Consider the following 18715-nt stretch of genomic DNA (forward strand, 5'->3'; position numbering starts at 1 on the left):
CTCAATTATAACTATCTTTTGAGAAAAAGACAAAATATCTGTTTTAAATATATATAGATGTTTAATAATTTACCATGGCTTTATTATATGTTTTAGTTTTTCTACTTTTCTAGATCAACTGGCTTAATGATTTTCATAGTTTTTGTCAACAAGTTGTTGGTGATGAAATGGAAAAACAAGGAAGAAAAGAGGTCAGAAAATGGTTAATTAATGCAACCAAACCTATAGGTTAAAATGGTTACAAAAGTATATGTTTCTTACATTGTATATTAAATTCATTCTGTATCCTCAACACAGTAGTAGAATTACTAGAAATTACTCTCTTTCATATTCACAAGTTGATCAGTACTCATAAGGTAGGTGTGATACTGATAGCAAATGGCGACACCCATAAACCTCAAAATTACAACATTCAATCCTTATATTTATATAGTAAATGACATGTCCTTATAGAGAATCTCCTACCAGTATTTTTTGATATCAAAAACGACGAGTAGGAGATTTTATTTATCACCCAATCCCTTCTTACATGCACAAATAGATAAATATAATTCTTTGCTGTAGATTTCACTTTTACTGAACATTACGGCGTAGTGATAAATCATTTTTTGACAGCAATTCAACCATTGCAAAGTCCTTTATATTGACCCAGTGTTTCCATCAAGGTCAATTGAATAAAAATAGTTCATTTTAAATAAAAAAAGTTACTTTTAACAAGAAATGAACTGTTCTTTGAAAATAAAAAAAAAGTAGTTCCTTTTCAACTGACCAATCAAATTAATGTAGATATCTCCTAAGGAGATATCGCAGTAGATTATGAAATATATCACACAAGCGATATCTACTGTAGAATGTATTATTGGGTGATAAGAAATATTAAACATACATTATGCAAGAGCTAAATCAGATTATTGCAAGTCTTTATTTAGGCTTCAGATGTCATAGAAATTATAAATTAGATCTTTATTTACACAACAAGCACAAAATCAACTCTGTAGACCCACGAATGGCTTGGATTCGGCTTGGATTTAAACAGGATTAACCGTTACGTTGACGTCATATTCCCGGAAATTTTAGATCGAGGCTAAATGATAGAGTGTACGAAGCGAGGCCGCTGTTGAGCTAGGCCGCATGTCAGTCAATTTGATTGAAAGATCGATATATACGGCCTTGATATTATGTTTAGTTGTGGTTAAAATGAGAGTTTGGATATCGGTATTATACGCTCTTTTGTCACTTGCGTTTACAGAAAAATTATGGAAATTGATAAACATCGCTAACATCACCCCAGTTGAATTGTAGCCCCATTGGATCACTCATTTCATTGTTTGTCTGCTACGGGAGTTACGTAGGCCTACCAGTTACCGTACAACAAGAGTACACGCAGGCTAACAAGAAGTCGGCTATAATTATGCCTCATTGATTTGGTCTATTCCTTTCAAACTTTCGCTTCTTATCTATATATTAAAAGTCTTATTTTTAATTTGTAGTAAAAATAAATGTGCTAGCAGTACAACAGCCATTGAAAACGTTACTTGATAATCGAGATTATGTAGGTGGTGTTAACGCCTGTCAATCAAACGAACTGCCATTCTCGGAGACGGTGAAGAGAGAGTTGACTCTTCTAGTCAAAAATTACAATGCTGATAACTTTGTTCAGAATAAAGTAATTTGACTGAAATTTTCAATATATTCTTCTTTGGTCATCTATTTTTGAACTGTTATAGCAAGAATGGCTAACTCTCTATTAAAATCTCCTATAATGTATCTTTAATCTATTTGAATTAACATTTTATGCCTATATATTTTTGTAAGTGTTGTTGATCGGACTTGAAAAATGTCAGGAATGAGCGGACATATGGTATTTGACTAAAAAACTTGAATTACAATGTCATTTTGTCATTGAGTTTATGTTAGACAGATCAGCCTTACTGAAAATATTTGCTTTCTGTGTGGAATTCCCAGTAGCTACTTAAATTCATGTTTACTATGAAATTTTTAAGGATATGCAGCTTGTAACTTTGTTGAAATCACAAAATCTATTTAATGTCCCTGTAATGCAGTATGAATTCTGTTTTTCTCTTTTGTTAATTGATAAAAACCTAAAGTATATATTTGGACGATTGTTAAAGTAGATGTAAAGTATATATTTGGACAATTGTTAAAGTAGATGTACCAGATATATTCTAGTAAATTAAATAACTCTGTGCTCTTAAAAGCCTTAATCCTAGTCTTGTGTAATGTCTGCAGTTAGCTAGTATATTTTCTAAAGTATTAGTTTTCATTTGTTGTTTACAACAGGTTTCTGACTGTAGGCCTACGTAAACCTGACAAAACACAGAACAAGAGTTTAAGATACATTTAAAGATACTGTTGAATGTATATTCTAGAATCTATTATTTTAAATGGAAAAGCTTTTGGATAATACAGTTAGATCACTAAATACTTATTTACAAAATGTTTCTTATTTCAAACATAAAGGAAATATATGAATGTTGCTTTGAATAGCAGTCAATAATATTGATATAATGATTTTGTGATATTAATTATCCAATTACTAAAATTGTCACTTCGAAATATTTTTGTAAAAATTAAACCTTTTTAGTAATTAAAATATTTAAAATACAGAGTTTTTATTTCAATGTACATGTAGTTCAATATATTGTTATTATAGTATGTCAGTCTAACCCTATCAAAATTTTAATAAGACTAAGAGCATTGATTTTACTTTGCGTAAATTTTGCATAAAGTAACCTACTCACTAAACAGACCAAAGGATTTTTCCCAATTCAATTGATTTTTTTTATACACCCACATTTTCATGTGGACATATTATTCCGTCACCCACAATTTGTCTGTGGACACTCTACAGGTCACAATTCTTATCCGATTTTGACAAAACTTGGAATATAGGTTCCTTTCGATATTGGCATGTATCAGACCGAAACGTCATGGATTATGGACCCTGATTGTACGGAAAATCATCTTTTTAGCTTGTGGACACTCTAGAGGTCACAATTTTCTTCCGATTTGGATGAAACTTGAAATGCATGTTTATAACCCAAAGATCTTGGTTCCTTTTGATATAAACGCATATCAGATTGTAACTTCAGAAATTATGGCCCCTGATTGTACGAAAAATTGCGTTTAAGATTGTGGTCCCTCTAAAGGTCACAATTATTATCCGATTTAAAAAAAAACCGTTCAAATATATCACTGTTGGTTAAATTCGAATTTTGGAAAATCGGACCAAAACTGCCGGACAACATGGCCACCACTCATGTAAAAACATCGTATATCAGGGTTGTGGACGCTGTGGAGGTCACAATGTTGATCCGATTTTGATGAAACTTGAAATACATGTTTATAGCTTGTGGTCTCTCTAGAGGTCACAGTTATTACCTGATTTAAAAAAACATTCAAATATATCACTGTTACATCTAAGGTTTGTTGAGTTCATACGAAATGGCCGCCCCTCGTACCCAAATAGTGTAAAAATATGGTATATCAAGGTTGTGGACCCTCTAGAGGCCCCAGTTTTTATCCTATTTTGATGAAACTTTATTTTTATCTGATTTTGATGAAAATTTATGTTTATGTCCCAAAGATCTTGGTTCCTTACACTATTTGCGCTTATCAGACTGTCACTTTCTGGATTATGGCCCCTGATTGTTCGAAAAATTGCGATTTTTAGCTTGTGGATTTTGTAAGCGGTCACAATTTTTTATCCGATTTTAAAAACCGTTTAAATATATCACCATTCTACCATAATGAAGATTGAATTCAAATTTTGGGAAAATTGAAACGAAACTGCCCGACAAAATGACCACTCTTTGTACGCAAGTTGTGTAAAAGAAGGTAATATGAAGGTTGTGGAACCTCTAGAGGTCACAATTTTTATCCGATTTTGATGAAACTTAAAATATATGTTTACGTCCCAAAGATCTCTGTCCCTTTTCATATTTACACATTTCAGACAATACCTTTCTGGATCATGGCCCCTGATTGTACGAAAAATTGCTTTTGTTTTTAGCTTGTTCTCTATCCATCTCTTGCAAAATGTGGACGTATCTTGCCTGGCAACAGCTGGGGTTTTTTTTAGCTTGTTCTCTATCCATCTCTTGTAAAATGTAGGCGTATCTTGCCTGGCAACCGCTGGTTCTCTATACGTGCACATTTAGTATGTTGGTCTTTCTTGCTTTCTGGTGACCATGTTTTATTACCGCATTAAAATGTTCGACCTTCGTTTTATAAATCTTTTGGCTAGGCTGAAGGGCACCTTTCTAATTCATGTACAGACTCATTAATTGCTAGCTACTACAAATATCCTTGGAATAAATCAATTTTCTTTTGATTAGAGGGAAGAGTTACAAATTACTACATTTACAAAAACAACAAATTTTAATACAAGAATGCAATTAAATACAAAAAGACAAATATTTAACTGATCTTATTTTTCAAGTCTTCAAAATCTGAATCTTCAACACTTTCATTTTCATCGTCTGTGTGTATTTCATTAATAGTCCTTAATCTATGAGCTATTTCTGAATCTGTATCGGCTGAAACTGTATCAGATCCTGTTTCTCCAACTAAAATGTACTCTAAACCCTGTAATGGAGATAAAATGTTTTGTATTTTTATATATATATTACAACCAAAAGATAGCATATCAAATGTAGTGAATCATACAATTGAATAAAATTACAAATTAAATAACATTTGTAGCTCCAAAGGTAGACCTATATATTTTATGCTAAGGCCTATTCCATTTAAAATTACCTGAGAGGGGGTAGGGGCATTTTTTCTACGCCACATCCGTTTGTCAAAAATCGGCTTTACAAATGCGGAAGAGACAGTAGTTTTAAACATTGTTGTTAATATTAGAGGACGAACCTTATCGATATTCAGCAATCTGCAACTTTATGTACCAGAGCTATACCCACTTTGCCAAGATATCCTTTCGGATAACCTGCTGTCAAGACATTGCTGCTGTGTGGGTGTATTCCCACGCTTTTGATTGCTATCTTTAACTTATCTGGGCTGAAGAGAGTCAAGAAAAAACAGATTCTATTCTGAGGGGGTCTTGATAGGCTATTAAAAAATATATTTTACAATGATACAGTGCCAGAAATCAAGTTTAATATGATAAGAAGCATATTCAAACAAACCTTCCAGTGAGCTGGCTTCACAACAATTTGATTATCTCGAAGATCAAACTTGGTTAAATTAGATAAGCTTAATAAAATGTCATCTGAAACTTGCTGAATATAATTTCCTTTCATATTTAAACTAATTAATTTAGGTAGTTCTCCAAGGCACTTTGGTATGTCTTCAAAACGGTTATGGTTCATATTGAGATAGCTTAGTGATATTAAATTTTCAAACTGTTCGGGAAGATCTTGAAAATAATTTTCGGCAAAGCACAACCATCGAAGTTTTGTCAGTTTGTAAAATTCTTTGGGAAAACAAGATATATTATTGCATCTCAAACTGAGTTTCTCTAAGTTCTGTAAATTTCCTAATTCTTCCGGAATATTCATTAACTGGCATTCTACCAGCCATAATTGTGATAAAGTTGTTACTTGTCCTATGTCTTTGGGTAGCATGCCTAATGGATTGTAACATACACTAAGGTAACTGAGATGCTGTAGTTTGCCAACACCAGGGGGGAACACAGTTAACTGATTATTATCTAATACAAGTTCTTCCAACTGAACCATGGCTCCAAGCTCTGTAGGTGGCATTAATAACTTGTTATCATTTAAACAAAGTGTCTTTGCATGTTTAAGTTTCTTCAAGCTGTCTGAGACTATTGTTAGTCCTCTGTGACTTAGATTCACAATTTCATCTCCCCTAATAGCAGCCTGAATAATAAGCTTCTCAATGGCCAATAAATCCATAATGTTAATAAATCACTATGCCTCATGGTCATTCATCAACTAAAATACAGAAAAACACAATTAGCAATACAAAGATCCCTGTACAGGGGAAATTGGCATAAATATATTACCATCAATCTGTACCTTGGGACTTGGAGTTAAACGTTTTCATATTTCTTTTCGATTTAATAACTATTCAGAATGGTTTATTAAATTTTTAAATGCATTTGATCTCCAAAACTTGGGCATTCCCTTGCTTTTATAGTGCACCTCACATTCAGTTATCGTGATATCTTCACCAAACAAGTCTTGAATCTAGGATTTCTGAAAGAGTTGATAGGGACATATTTAAAAGAGATTTAGTTGGGACATATTTAACTGAGAGATTTATTTTGAAGTCATCGACTATACCGTAATATAAACTATAGTATATTTGCCTACTATTCACATACCTGTAGCCTACATATCATTTGCTTGATAAAGATGAGGGTATCCTCGTGGAAACGTCAATTAGTATTAAACTCAGTAATTGTGTATCCATAAAATTGTACTTTGTGTTAATATGTACAATTACTAAATGCCAATCAAAGAAGAAAGAAGTCTTAATCTGAGAGAATGGCTAGTGTTTGAATTGAGAATCATATTCTATCTACCTGATTATTAGACGGAATGCCTACCCTTTCACAACCCCACTCAAAATCAGATTTCTTTCATCTATGACTTGATCTGGGTTATTTACATCCACCTTTAGACGAATTTATGGATATTACACTTTGCAGAGAGAGCTTTTTTATGGCTGAACTAGTAAGATCTTAGATACCCTAACAAACCTCATCTCTCAACCCTCCGTGTTTCAAGATAAGAGATGTATATAGTTCCACGTTGCAAAGTACAACGCAAATCACATCGGGCCCCAGTAAGCAAAATTGACAATATTTTTATTATTGTTATTTATAATAATCCTGCCACATCCAACTACAATTAAGCATATATCCTACCTGAAACGGGTATAAATGATCGTATTTAAAATCCGAGTTGTTTTAACCGTTGCTTGCTAGGAACGCCATTTTTAAACGGGAGATGATGACGGTGTATGTCGGATAAAAACAACGAGAATATTTGTAGTTAGGCGATAGCTGTGGCACTACATTGGCCTCTGTAAGTTTAATTAGTCCTAACAGTAATTTATAGATCTAGTATAAAATTATCTTATTTTTTTAAAGATTTTACGTCATGCATTAATAAAGAAACGGAGTTTGCCACTTGGAACCCAATCGTAGCTTTAAAAAAAAGCACATCAGTAGGCTTATATCTCAACGTTTTTTAGCTACGCTCTAGAGGTATCCTTTCGCGAGAGAAAGAAACGAGGAAATAAAGTAACATACCGTGTCAAAAAATTGTCTCCAAGTGGCAGCCATGATGTAAACAAATGGCTGTTTATGGTTTTATTCCCTGAAAACAGAATGGGGGGCATAACTCTAATTGCTCTTTATTTTACAATTTGGAATAAAACCAGTTATTTTTCCCGTTGATTTGGTACATCTGGGGTCTTCTGATTTATGCACGCTACTGTATTTCAATCTTTTTATACACAAATGACAGAATATGTTATAATAATGTAATAAAAATAAAAAACCCAACAAAATGTAAAGTTGTTAAAGGGACAATAACACTCTTGCTGGCTTGACAGCTCCAGAAAATAAAAAAATAGCCTTATTCTAAGTACTAGATGTGTTAGTGTCTTACATGTTGTATAAATTATCCATTAAATCCTATTTTACTTGTCCAGAGGGTTCAAAAATATTTTTAAATCCAAGTCACATTTGAAAAGCTTTACATCAGGCTTTTCATATCATTTAGTTGAATTTTTCCAATTTTTTAAATTAGGTGTGTTAAGATGAAATTTGTATGATCAATTAATTGGAATATTGTAAAATAGTACAATTTGTTGACCAGAATAAAGATTGGGACATATTCAGTTACAACAAGAGTGGTATTGAGCCTTTAATGGGGTTTGATAATCTTTATCTTATCAAGCAATGATAAAAATAAAAATGTGATGGGACACTAAATACGGTACAAAACAATAGGTTACTGTCGCTCAGTAATAAACATTTATGTATTTCTCGTTCAATTACTTAATGCCATTGAAACATGAGGCATGTGAAGACTGAACTTTTGTCTTTGAAACTTGCATACTCTAAATTTGCTGGATTAGGCCTACCTCTCCAGCAGAGCTACTGAACTTTTTTAAAGTGTAGGCCTACATTCAAAATGATGTGTGGAATGGTGCAGGGGTCTAAGGTATTGTACTGCTGATCATAAATCATCAACGGTGTATATTTCATACATTCCGTTTTAAGTCCAAGATGAACTATAGGTTAATTCACATTTTGTAAATGAAATGAAATGGGGTTTAACGTCCTACTGTTCTGCTCCAAATGGGCTAATGAATTTTGTGTAAACATATTAGACATATTGATAAATGCATCTCTTGTGTACACATGCAGTCAGCTCTATTATTTTGTAATATTTAGTTTAGGGGAGAGCGGGGCACAGTAAGCCATGGGGCACAGTAAGCCAGGCTTTGTAATTTTTAACTGTTTTGGGAAAATTCAATTGTGACATCACTGGGGAATTCCCCTATACGGCCCCCATTTGTCCTCCTAAATTCAATAAATTCACATAAGCTGACTGATATTTATCGGCCATTAACTGTTTTTCTGACGCAAAAGTGAATTTTTGGCGGACTGGTTAAACTGCTTGGCTACTCCAGATTTTGTAAGAGTCCACAAACTTGAAATCCCAGGTGAAGGAGATAGTATTTGACTCTCATTAGAAATATTTTGTTTCATAATACTATCACATGTCTTCCTGCCATTTTCGATTTTCTGACATGGTTGATGACGGGGCACAGAGGGGCACACTGAGCATAAGCATTTCGAGTTTAGCTAAATCTCATCTGTCCATTTTAAACAGAATCTGGATATTTGAGCTGTTTTTAAGGAAATATTGGTCCTAGGTTACGAATCCTTACTGACTTACAAGTCATAGGAGTTTTTCACATAAAAGTTTTTTTTTCTCCAGTTAAAGAATTTTTTATTCAATGTTAAGCTGTTTTTTTTTTAAATTTTCAGCAGCATATCTGTAAGTCTTAAAACAAATTCATATTTTGAACTAAAAGTTTACTTTTTACAGTTCTTATGAGTTTCGGTGTGTTTACTATACATTTTTTTAAAAGAAACATACTTGATGGCCAACTGTGTCCCATAGGGTGACCCAGTGTACACCACATACGGGGCACATTGGGTCAAAAAAAATTTCAGTTTTACAATTATCTACACAAAAATGGTTTTAATTTAACTTCTTAACAGCACTGTTAAATCGAACATATGACTGGCTTCAATTGAGTGCATAGTTTGATTCTCTGTAGGATTTCACATCTGGTCAATTCACTAAAAAAAGAAATCATGCCCACTGTGCCCCGCTCTCCCCTACTATCTTTTATTTGCTTTTTGGTTGTAATAATATAGTAATAGTGTATTAGATCATGTGTAGTTAACTAGAGGATAGATATGATTAAATAATAACATTCCATGATCATAAAGTAACAAATATCTGCCAGTTTTAGTTATTGTAGAAATGTGAGAATTTTCAGGCTGTTGATTATGTCCCCTTAGTCTTCATAATATTATTTCAAGGTTTGCAAGTTGTCTCTTCTACCTTTAAATACCCCTATGCATACAATGTGCTTACAAAAATCCACTAGTAGATTTGAATGACTATGAAAATGAATTAGTAGGGCCTATGTAGATGCCAGCGTGACTGCTAAATACAGATATACTAGTTTTCCATTCATTTCATCAAACTTTTCATGATTTGTCCGACAATAGGCCTCATTAAACAAGGATTATTCAGTACTTAAAGCCTGAGAGTATTTTTGGCATTAATTATCATATGAATCACTAATTACCATTAATTACCTTCTTTATTGTCCCTTAATAGAGGATTATGATAAACTGGTTTATTTAATAGCATTCAAATCAGATCTAAGGTGTAACAAGAGTCACCCTAAGAATGTGTTATAGGTCCACATTCCAGCTTTACTTTAATGACAACTTTTCTAAGTTATATTTATAGCACGGCTTTCATGAGTTAACAGGTTTAAACATCGAGACCGAATGAAGCGTGTTATAAATGACTTGTAACATGACACCTGCTCAACATGCTTGTTGTTATTGCACAAAAAACCCACCTGGCCACTTCTCTACTAAAACTAGTGTAAACCAGCAAAAGAGTGCAATAACATTAAACATGTCTAGTTATTGCACGGTTAAGCTCCACCCAATCTACTAGAGGGAAAACAATCTGCTTATTCAATGAAAAGAACAAAGGAAGATTTCCGGTCCATGTTACAATTCCTGTTTAACTCACATTGACAGATTTTCTACTGTGGACTGTGATGGCAGTCTAACAGTTATCCTTAGATTGGCATATGTAAGTGTCAGCATAGACTTAACTAAAGTTGGTCTACACAAAGAAAATGTACCTACAATTTGTATATGGTAGGCCTATATTTAAAATCAAAAATTTACTATAAAAGTGGGTGCGGCATCAATTCTGGATTAACCATAAGGCAAATAAGGCACGTGCCTTAGGGCCAGCCAAAAACCCAGGCCACAAAATAATAAAGTAAAACTTTTTTGATAATTATCAGGTGGTGACAAAAATGCTTGCCTTTATTTTTATGTAAATAAATTGCATCCTTCTTCATCTACGCGTTTGTCCTTAAAAGCTTTCCATACTCTGGCAAAGGGTTGACATGATATGATGTTTCGTCCACACACGTGAGGTTTGTTTACATTTGTTGTGGGAAAGAATCTCGTAAGTAATTTCATATTTTTTTTAAATTTTCATTGATTTCACAATTGACATTAGAATTAATAAATTTTCTGTTGCTAAATTTAACTTAATTCCTTTTGTCAATGAGCCCAACATATCTGTATTTTCAGGCCACCTATCAAAATGTGCCTAAGGGCCAGCAGAGCCTTAATTAATCCGGCACTGTCAATGTGGCATGAAAAGAGAGAGAAATAGGGACTAACATGGATTCAATATTATTTCAATAATTTGTCAGGGTCTGTAGCAGTGGGAGGAAACCGGAGGTCCCGGAGAAATCACACAAGGTTGGACAGGCAACCCTACTTTTTATCGTCATATAGGCTATGTGTGGTCCTCAATCCCTTCAATTTTTGAGGAGAAAAAATTGTTTAAAATCAATGCATATGCTGGGAATCAAAATCATGCCAGTTGACTCAGGACAAGCCTTATGATCTAAAGACTTTAGATAACGAGGTGCACTTATCTTTTATTACGTATGAATTTGAATATTTTGTTGATACATGATTCTTAATTGTGGTTTGAAAAAGGCTGCTTAAATAATGATAAGAGTTCTGCCCCTTTATTTTCGGGAAAAAATGTCTGACAAGTAAAAAATTTTGAGATCTCATCACTGTCTAAAGTGCATGCATTAGTTATCTCAACTACCACAACCCCACTGAATTTTGCTTGCAAGCTACAATAGTTAGTGTGGACATATAAAAAAAGAGGGCTGTAACTCCATTACTAATTAGGTCAGGTGAACCAAAATCAAAAGAGATAGGTAAAATATTGCAGCCTGTAAGTGATTCATAACATTTGTGAAGCAGGGGCTATAATAGCACACATAATTACACCACAAACAATAGGGATCATCATAATGATTACCAGTAAATATGCCGAGTTTCAAGCTGCATGATCTGTCAAAATTTCATGGGTCAATAATTGTGGGACTATAATTTCGAAACTAATTAAGTCACGCTGACCAAAAACATTAGGGATAATTATTTTGGTAAACGAAATAAGTATGCCAAGTTATAAGACAATCTGTTATGCATTGCAGGCTGTAGGTGACACACAGATACACACAAGGGGGAACAGCATATTACGTACACTGGGGTATAAAACTTATTAAAACTCTTTAGTAAGTAAATATATAGAATTTAATTTCTTTTTTCAAATTATCATTCAAAAAGAAAACATATAATATCACAGGCACTGTATAATACTTATAATAAACTTACATAAATATTAATAATAAAATATAATATTGATATGTATGTGAATTTGATATATTTGTCGAAATACTAATTTCATTATTTGTTTCTTGCTTCATCTTTTTATTCATAAGTTAGGTTAATTTCATATTATAGTTATACTATTTATTAATGTCATAGATATTACATAAATACAGCAAAGTATAAATCAATGATCTTAATACATATAACTGTATAAAACATGTATACATGTATATTTAACAAATAAATAAATGTGTGCTTTTTAATATATAGGGCCTATATATTTTACCTTTGTAAGGAAATCAAATGAGACAAATCCAACCTTTGAGGATTTAATTAGAATGTTTAGCAAATACATAATTTATCACAAAAATATTCCAGTTTGTATTTAGACACATTACTTTTAATACTAAATATCTCTTTGCATAATTACCAATCAGATTTGAGATTCAGAATTCTGGTTGGAGGACACATCAATATATGTCATCTGCATCTTAACATATAATTCAATGTCAAAAAAGCACTTTTATTTAATATATTTCTGTTTCGATTTTAGATTTAATTCCTGCTTCCTAACTTGTCTTTGACTTTCCTGAGAACCCCATGTAAACCACCTGACGATAGACGTCTAAAGTTTGTATCATTCTGAGATGCAATAGATTGTATATCTTGACTGGTGAATTCGTCAACCCTCTGGAAAATATTGTCCTGGATATCGTAATTTGGCTCAAATCCATACTCGTTGGAACGAAAAATTCTGATTTGATCTATTAGCTGTACAATAGTTCTGAAATAAAATAGAATATACACATTTAATTTGTCAAAATAGATGAAATGTCAATCAGTAGCTTCATGTTATGGGCATGGTATTCGAACATGTTATCCTACAATCAGTCCCACTGAGTGGGGCTTCAGCAAATGTAAGTTCCCATAAAATAATTAATCTAATAATAAAAAAAATGCTTTGTTTTTCCTGTTGTAACACAAAAAATCGATAACTAAACATTAAAGTGTGTAAGTTGATTCTAAAAATTACATAACATTTGACTTTTTTTAGCAATGTCAAATTACACTTAATAGATCTATTAAAATTTGGGGGTTTTCACAGAATAATTTTTAAAAATATGACTTTGATATTGTTTATTGTAGAAAGTCTATGTTCATGGAAAGACAGCCTTGCCTACAAACACTTGGTATAATAATCCAATCATGTTGTTTCAATTTCTATCAAACTGTAAAATTAAATTTTTCATCAAATCCACCAAAGTTAGAAAATTGCAATGACTAATTGTACTACTAACCTAATTTTAGTCCATTTCATCAAACCATTAGCTAAACGGAAATTCCCCATCTCCATTTGTTGTACATGCAGTAAGAAATACAGCACATCAGGTATAGTAGGATATTGATAAAAGTTCATATCTCTAATCAAATAAAACGGTTCACTCTTTAACTTCATCTGAAATATATTAATCATTCTACCATTAACATTTCAATTTAATCACATTTCAATTATAATACAAATCCATAAGATTGATTTTAGATCAATCAAAAAACTTTTTGAAATCCATTTTTCAAAAAAAAATTCCTATTGCATGTAGATATATTGTTGTTTTAATCTACTAGGGCTTGTATATATTTTGTGACAAGACATCTTCTAATCAATTTAGATCTTTTAGTTTGTATAGATGATGAAGCCTGTCTGCGAGTCTTTGAATAATTAACTTTATACCCAGCAAAAATAGAATAAACAGCAGGACAGATGGAAATATAGAGTTTAACGAATCATGAACACAATACTTCAGTTATTTTGAGAATAAAATCCATTATTTTTTCTATGGTCATGTATGCAATGAGTTCCCACCTATTCTTTATCGATTTCACATAAGGAAGAAAAGAAATGATAGCATGTTTTTGAAGAAGACTGAAGTAATGAGCTACCTATTACTTTAGTATCATAATACATTACCTTCATAGCTGACAAGTTCTCCATAATTGTTATATATTTAGATGAGATATTTCTCCATATAGGTAACTGACGAACTATCAGATTTTCTAAGCCTTCAATAACGGCAATACACATCAAGTAATTCCTTATTTCTTCACAAACTTGAGCCACATTTATAAATTTTGTTAGAATTTGTGTCTGGACCTTAACAATACAAGACAAAAGATAAATAATTATAAATAATATTCCATGTGTTTGATAGACCTTTATTCATTGATGTACAAAAATGAAGATAAACAAGTCCAGTATTAATTTTTTGGATATACCATACTCCTGTATAATTATCATAAATCAGACGTAAAATGAATTTTGGTTTAATGTCCTACTTTTCTGCTCCATCCAGGCTATGAGTAAAAGTTTGTCCGACAGCAGTGCAATGGCCTACTCTTCAAGGGTTCTTTTACATACACATCAGACCGATTAGACACGTTCAGCCCTCCATCCTGCACCACTGACAAGAGGAAACTATATTAGAAAATCCAGATGAACAGCAGGATCAAACTCGAGACATCCCGGTTAGCGAGCCAGGGTTTTAATAGCTGAGCTATCACTGCTCTGCTAAATACTTAATTCTAACATTTGGTTGATCTACATATAGCTAGCTACCCAAGCAAAGGACAAGAAAAAGTAAAGGAATTCATATACCGTAGACGGAAATGACAATAGCTGTGAATGATTTGGGGGTTTAATTAAATTAAATTAGTTTATACAATTTTCCAGATGAATAATGTACTGACCTTAGGATTACTACAACTAACTATTTCACCAGCTACCCACTGAGATATATTGTGTGATAAACTAATCAGTTGATCTAATATTTTACATGATTTCCATTCACCAACAAATAAGCTCTTAGTTTCTACATTATCCAATTTCCTTGAGAATAAAGAGCATAATTGATTTGAGTATGAGATGAATTTGGACAGGGAATTAATAGTAAAAAAAATATTGAACAGAGAAATTTCGACAAAAGCTATAAAGATAGGTTGGCAGGCAACAAAACATAAGGCCACAGCAGCTAAGTCGTCCGAGTAGTCAACAAGGGGTGTCGTATATATTTGTTCTTTTGTCGGTAATCAAACACACTCAAATCTGATTTAAAGTAACAACCCATTAAAAGTAATTATCAGAAATCATTAGAATTTGTTTGGCTTCTAGTTCGGCCACATGCTAACATTTAGTATACTAAACATTTAATAGCATGAATTTAGCTGTTCAAGTTATCCGAAATTGTTGAAAATAATTGATTTTGTCATCTCATGACCTTAAACAATGTGTATAAATTTAAAGTCAATCAGATAATTATTTTGGTCTTGAGAGCATCCACAACATGTTTCAAAGTCATCAAGGGCCATAACTCTAGCAATAATTATCAGAAATTGTTAAAAAAAATCAATAAGGTACATCGTTTCCGAACCATAAACACTATGTATAAATTTAAAGTCAATTGGATGATAACTTTGGTCTGTAGAGCATCAACAAGACTTCTCATGAGGCAAAGGGCCATAACTCAGGCAGTAATTATTGGAAATTATTGAAAATCAATAGATTTCTATGCTTCATGATCATAAATACTGAGTATAAATTTAAAGTCAATCGGATGTTAACTTCAGCCTCTATTATAAGTCCACAAGATTTTTCAAAGAGGTCAAGGGCCATAACTTCAGAAGTAACTAGGCTTCTTCGTCTCATGACCTTAAACACTGCATAAATTTTAAGCCAATCGGATTTTAACTTTAGCCTCTAGAGCGTCCACAAGGAATCGTGGAGGCCGCACCGATAAGTCCCAGATTATTTACCTTAACATAGATGGTGTTCTTAATCCTGGTAATGATAGTGCTACACATACTCCATCTGCTTTAGAATTTAAATACTGTATTGGGTGAGACAAATGGAATATATCCTGAAATTATGGATGATAAATTGTGAATAAATGATATATGATTTTACACTGTGAGCCTTTACTGTGAAATGTGCATTTACATTTGATAGACTGAATCCATGTGCAGAGATGTAATCTGTAGACTATATTATATAGTCAGACAAGACCTGTGCAGTTTTCACCAGCTTAAATTCCAGCAGGCAATTGCAAGCTGTGAAATTAGTCTTTATCTCCTCTTTCTGTGCCAGAAAGTCATCAATGCATGGATATTTGTGAGAGAGAAATGGGGTTTAATGTCCACTCAACACAAACTAGGTCATTTCGGGACTAACATATGGTTTAATTTTATTTCAATAATTCGCTTGCGCGTAGGGGTCTTTAGCAGTGGGAGGAAACCGGAGGACCCAGAGAAAACCAATGAGATTGGACAGGCGACCCTACTCCTTGCCACGTACAACCGGGGATTTGAAACCACGACAGTTGACTCAATGACAGGCCTTATGATAAAGCACGCACGTGCTAACCCCCCATGGATATTTGTAATTTTGTTTTGAAGTTTATTCCATACGATTGCTGCAAACACAGACATACATCTGTAACAACAATAAACAAGTTTAAATTCTGGAATTTGAAGTTGTAAATGGTTTAATGAAAGCATAATCCATTTAATTTTTTGTGATTAAATAATTGTAGGAAGGAGCCAGGTGGTTGAGGTTAACAGCAAGATTGTAAAGATGATTCATTTGTAATCAAAAGTCAGTGTAGGTTAATAAACAAAAGGTGATATACATGTTGGTGATAGACAGTCAAATATATGGGTCACTATAAATTGTAGAATTTGATGTCCATACAATTTTGGGTTAAATAAGTCAAAGAATTTTTACCTGAGCTATCAATGTAAGCTGTTCTACCAAACATTGTGGTGTATAATCTAATATCGTAAATGTGTCGTTTCTCTTACTAACACGTGGATAAAAGCCATCATCAATATCACTGGATGTTCCTTTAGTCAATGATGTCAGGTCTTTAAATGACTGTACTCTCTGTTTAGGTGGTGACTTCTTCGTTAAAGATTTAAAAGAATTCCACTGAAAATAGATGCAAAAAATAAGAATATAAACGGTTTTAATCACAGTACCTAATTTCAAAAACAAATAAAGCATATATTCTTTTTTACAATTTTCAAATTCATGTTAACCAACCTGGAAATGAAGTTCAGATTTATAATATCTATGAAGAAATTCTAGCAGACAATTGGTGCAGATATAAATGCATATATATATATAATATACGAGATAAGAAAGGCTATTATAACCACCTTCGGAAACGATGTTTAACTACACTGTAATACTTGTTCAAAAACCTTACTACATCCTTTAATCAATGACATATCTAAACTTGAGCACCCCAACCATTATTTACTTTGTTATACAACACATATAATATACAAACATTGAAATTTCCCCCAAACCAGTAAAGCATCTGTCACCCTAAAGCTGATATTGATGCTGGTGATTCTTAATTTAGGGAATTATTAATAAAAAGCTGTTATTCTGTACAAATCTCCAAAAAGGCAACGGTATCTGAAGCAATAATCCAGTTTAGTTTGATCAAGGAAATAATAGATAACATTTTGATTACCAAATCAGACAAATTCAAATCTAAATCATAAATGCTTTGAATCAAATTTCTTTTTTTTTTTAAATATATTATAAAGATAACAACAAATATCTCAAAAGTAAAAATAAAACCATGCTATTTTACTGTTAAAAAAAAAAAAACTTTTGTTATAATCTAATTAGGCCTATAATATTTCAAATAAAACTGTATATATGAAGTAAACAAAACAACAAAAAACATTAGAATTACATTAAAACTACTATCAACAAAAAGTAAAATAAAAATAATGGCTAAACAAAACTAGAATGTTGCTATAAACAAAAGCAAAAAATACAGAAATTATTCCTCCAATATATATTTTACCTCAATAATTGCATCTTTAAGCTATATAAATAAAAGAAATAAATGATTTAAATATTTTGATTAAAATGATAATAGGCCTACTAACTGTAGATGTCTACAACATATTTTTGATCCTCTTATAAGTGACCATTTAATCATGTGCTAGATCACTACTTGATTATATGTTGCACTGGAGTTCCTTATTGTACAAATTTCTAATCATCAGTTTTTTTGGGGGGGAGGGGGGGGGTTAAAGCAGTCTTAAATTAGGATAAAAATAATTGTGTCTTGTACAAACCTTTTTAGGTGAATCAAGTTTAAGATATAATGTTGGTTCATCTTCATCTTTCTCATCTATAGATGTAGCTGATTGGTTAAGCTGGATACCCTGGGTACACAAATTTAATAAATCTGTTATTTTATCCCGATTCTCATCACTCTTGGACATCTGAAATATTAATGAAAGATTTAATATGTTAGATCTACAGAATAATCAAAACTGGTCAATGAAAATGACTTTGTGAAAAAAGATTATGAGCTATCAAATCGAATGAGTGATCAAATTGGATATTATATACTACCTTAGGTATTAATTGTGAAAAACTATTAGAAAATACAAGAAACTTACCCAACAAAACAGACACAATTTACAGTACATCATGGAAATGAAATAAAATGGGATTTTACATCCTACTTTCTGAACCAACCAGAGTAATGAAGACAGGTATATAGACCATGCAATGTGCTATGAGGAAACTTTTTTTCAAATTCCAACTGTCTAGGTTTTTTTACATGCACACCAAAGTGTACAAGGGGCATCTGTTTTACGTCCCCATCTAAATGACAATTGGAATCCACACCGGAAAAT

General features: G+C 32.4%; 3 protein-coding genes across 6 annotated transcripts in view; 1 reads left to right on the top strand and 2 right to left on the bottom strand.

The window, feature by feature from the left end:
* The window catches only part of LOC126815233 (xaa-Pro aminopeptidase 1), a 35082-nt gene extending 32457 nt beyond the window's left edge, over positions 1–2625 (top strand). For both annotated transcript variants that reach the window (XM_056099380.1, XM_056099379.1), the window contains one exon: positions 114–2625. In XM_056099380.1, coding sequence (XP_055955355.1) covers positions 114–233 — 120 coding nt within the window. In that variant the 3' untranslated portion in view covers positions 234–2625. The remainder of the gene's footprint in view (positions 1–113) is intronic.
* Positions 2626–3718: 1093 nt separating this feature from the next.
* Positions 3719–7329, bottom strand: LOC126814557 (leucine-rich repeat-containing protein 40). 2 transcript variants are annotated; one of them, XM_050539798.2, is made up of 3 exons: positions 6878–7145; positions 5169–5939; positions 3719–4608 (listed from the first exon to the last, which is right to left on the bottom strand). In XM_050539798.2, the coding sequence occupies exons 2-3, from the start codon at positions 5898–5900 to the stop codon at positions 4441–4443; spliced, it is 900 nt and encodes a 299-aa protein (XP_050395755.2). In that variant the 5' UTR covers positions 5901–5939; positions 6878–7145; the 3' UTR covers positions 3719–4440. The 2 variants fall into 2 exon arrangements, with proteins under 2 accessions (XP_050395755.2, XP_050395756.2); XM_050539799.2 differs by lacking the exon at positions 6878–7145 and adding an exon at positions 7265–7329 and having other exon boundaries at positions 3720–4608.
* Positions 7330–11947: 4618 nt separating this feature from the next.
* Positions 11948–18715, bottom strand: part of LOC126814532 (uncharacterized) — a 38713-nt gene continuing 31945 nt past the window's right edge. The window contains exons 19-26 of one of the 2 annotated variants that reach the window (XM_050539732.2): positions 18146–18295; positions 17869–17889; positions 16770–16973; positions 15803–15906; positions 14741–14879; positions 13965–14147; positions 13297–13454; positions 11948–12782 (exon numbers count right to left, since the gene is read on the bottom strand). In XM_050539732.2, coding sequence (XP_050395689.2) covers positions 12554–12782; positions 13297–13454; positions 13965–14147; positions 14741–14879; positions 15803–15906; positions 16770–16973; positions 17869–17889; positions 18146–18295 — 1188 coding nt within the window. In that variant the 3' untranslated portion in view covers positions 11948–12553. The remainder of the gene's footprint in view (positions 12783–13296; positions 13455–13964; positions 14148–14740; positions 14880–15802; positions 15907–16769; positions 16974–17868; positions 17890–18145; positions 18296–18715) is intronic. The other variant, XM_050539734.2, reaches the window with a different exon arrangement.

Source organism: Patella vulgata, chromosome 3, assembly GCF_932274485.2.
Source record: "Patella vulgata chromosome 3, xgPatVulg1.2, whole genome shotgun sequence".
Classification (NCBI taxonomy): domain Eukaryota; kingdom Metazoa; phylum Mollusca; class Gastropoda; family Patellidae; genus Patella; species Patella vulgata.